Genomic DNA, 611 nt, shown 5'->3' on the forward strand with positions numbered 1-611 from the left:
TGTGTGTGTGTGTGTGTGTGTGTGTGAGGCATGCTGACAAAATGAGTTACTTCTTGTAATCCACAAATGAAAATATTGACCAAAATCGTCACTTGGGTCAAATTTGTAGATTTCCTATTGATGACATTCTATTAGTATAACTTGCCTTTTATCATTTCATACCTATTAACTGTAAAAACTACACCTATAAGCCTGATGTGGAATTATATATTTCCATAAGGTTTGAATCCGAGAAGTAACTAATTTGTCATATGCTATATATTTTATATTATATATTATGTATATATAATTTTGCTATTTGGAGTACTCACCAGTACACCGAGACGCACACTCGTCAGATGAGGATCGACCGCTGAAATCATTGTACGTCCAATCCAGGGGACCTGAAATATAATAATGCAAACTTCTAATGTGGTTGATTGGCGGGTGATCTGGTGTGGTTTGCTTCTTCTTTCCTATCAAACATCTATCGTCCTTATCTCCCCTTCTTCATTTTTGTGTTTGTTACTCTCTTGTAACACCTCTAATCTTTGACACTTCTATGACATTATTATGTTGCAAGTGTCGTAAAACACTTACTAAAACTAAAAACTTCGATTAATACATTTTCA

The 611-nt window shown here is 34.4% G+C and overlaps 1 protein-coding gene across 1 annotated transcript in view; it reads right to left on the reverse strand.

The window, feature by feature from the left end:
- Positions 1 to 383, reverse strand: part of LOC101857353 (apolipophorins) — a gene marked incomplete at its 5' end in the record, with an annotated part of 90,122 nt that extends 89,739 nt beyond the window's left edge. The window contains 1 exon segment of the mRNA XM_013086685.2: positions 312 to 383. Coding sequence (XP_012942139.1) covers positions 312 to 383 — 72 coding nt within the window.
- Positions 384 to 611: the final 228 nt, after the last annotated feature.

Source organism: Aplysia californica, unplaced genomic scaffold (genome assembly GCF_000002075.1).
Source record: "Aplysia californica isolate F4 #8 unplaced genomic scaffold, AplCal3.0 scaffold00492, whole genome shotgun sequence".
Taxonomy (NCBI): Eukaryota; Metazoa; Mollusca; class Gastropoda; order Aplysiida; family Aplysiidae; genus Aplysia; species Aplysia californica.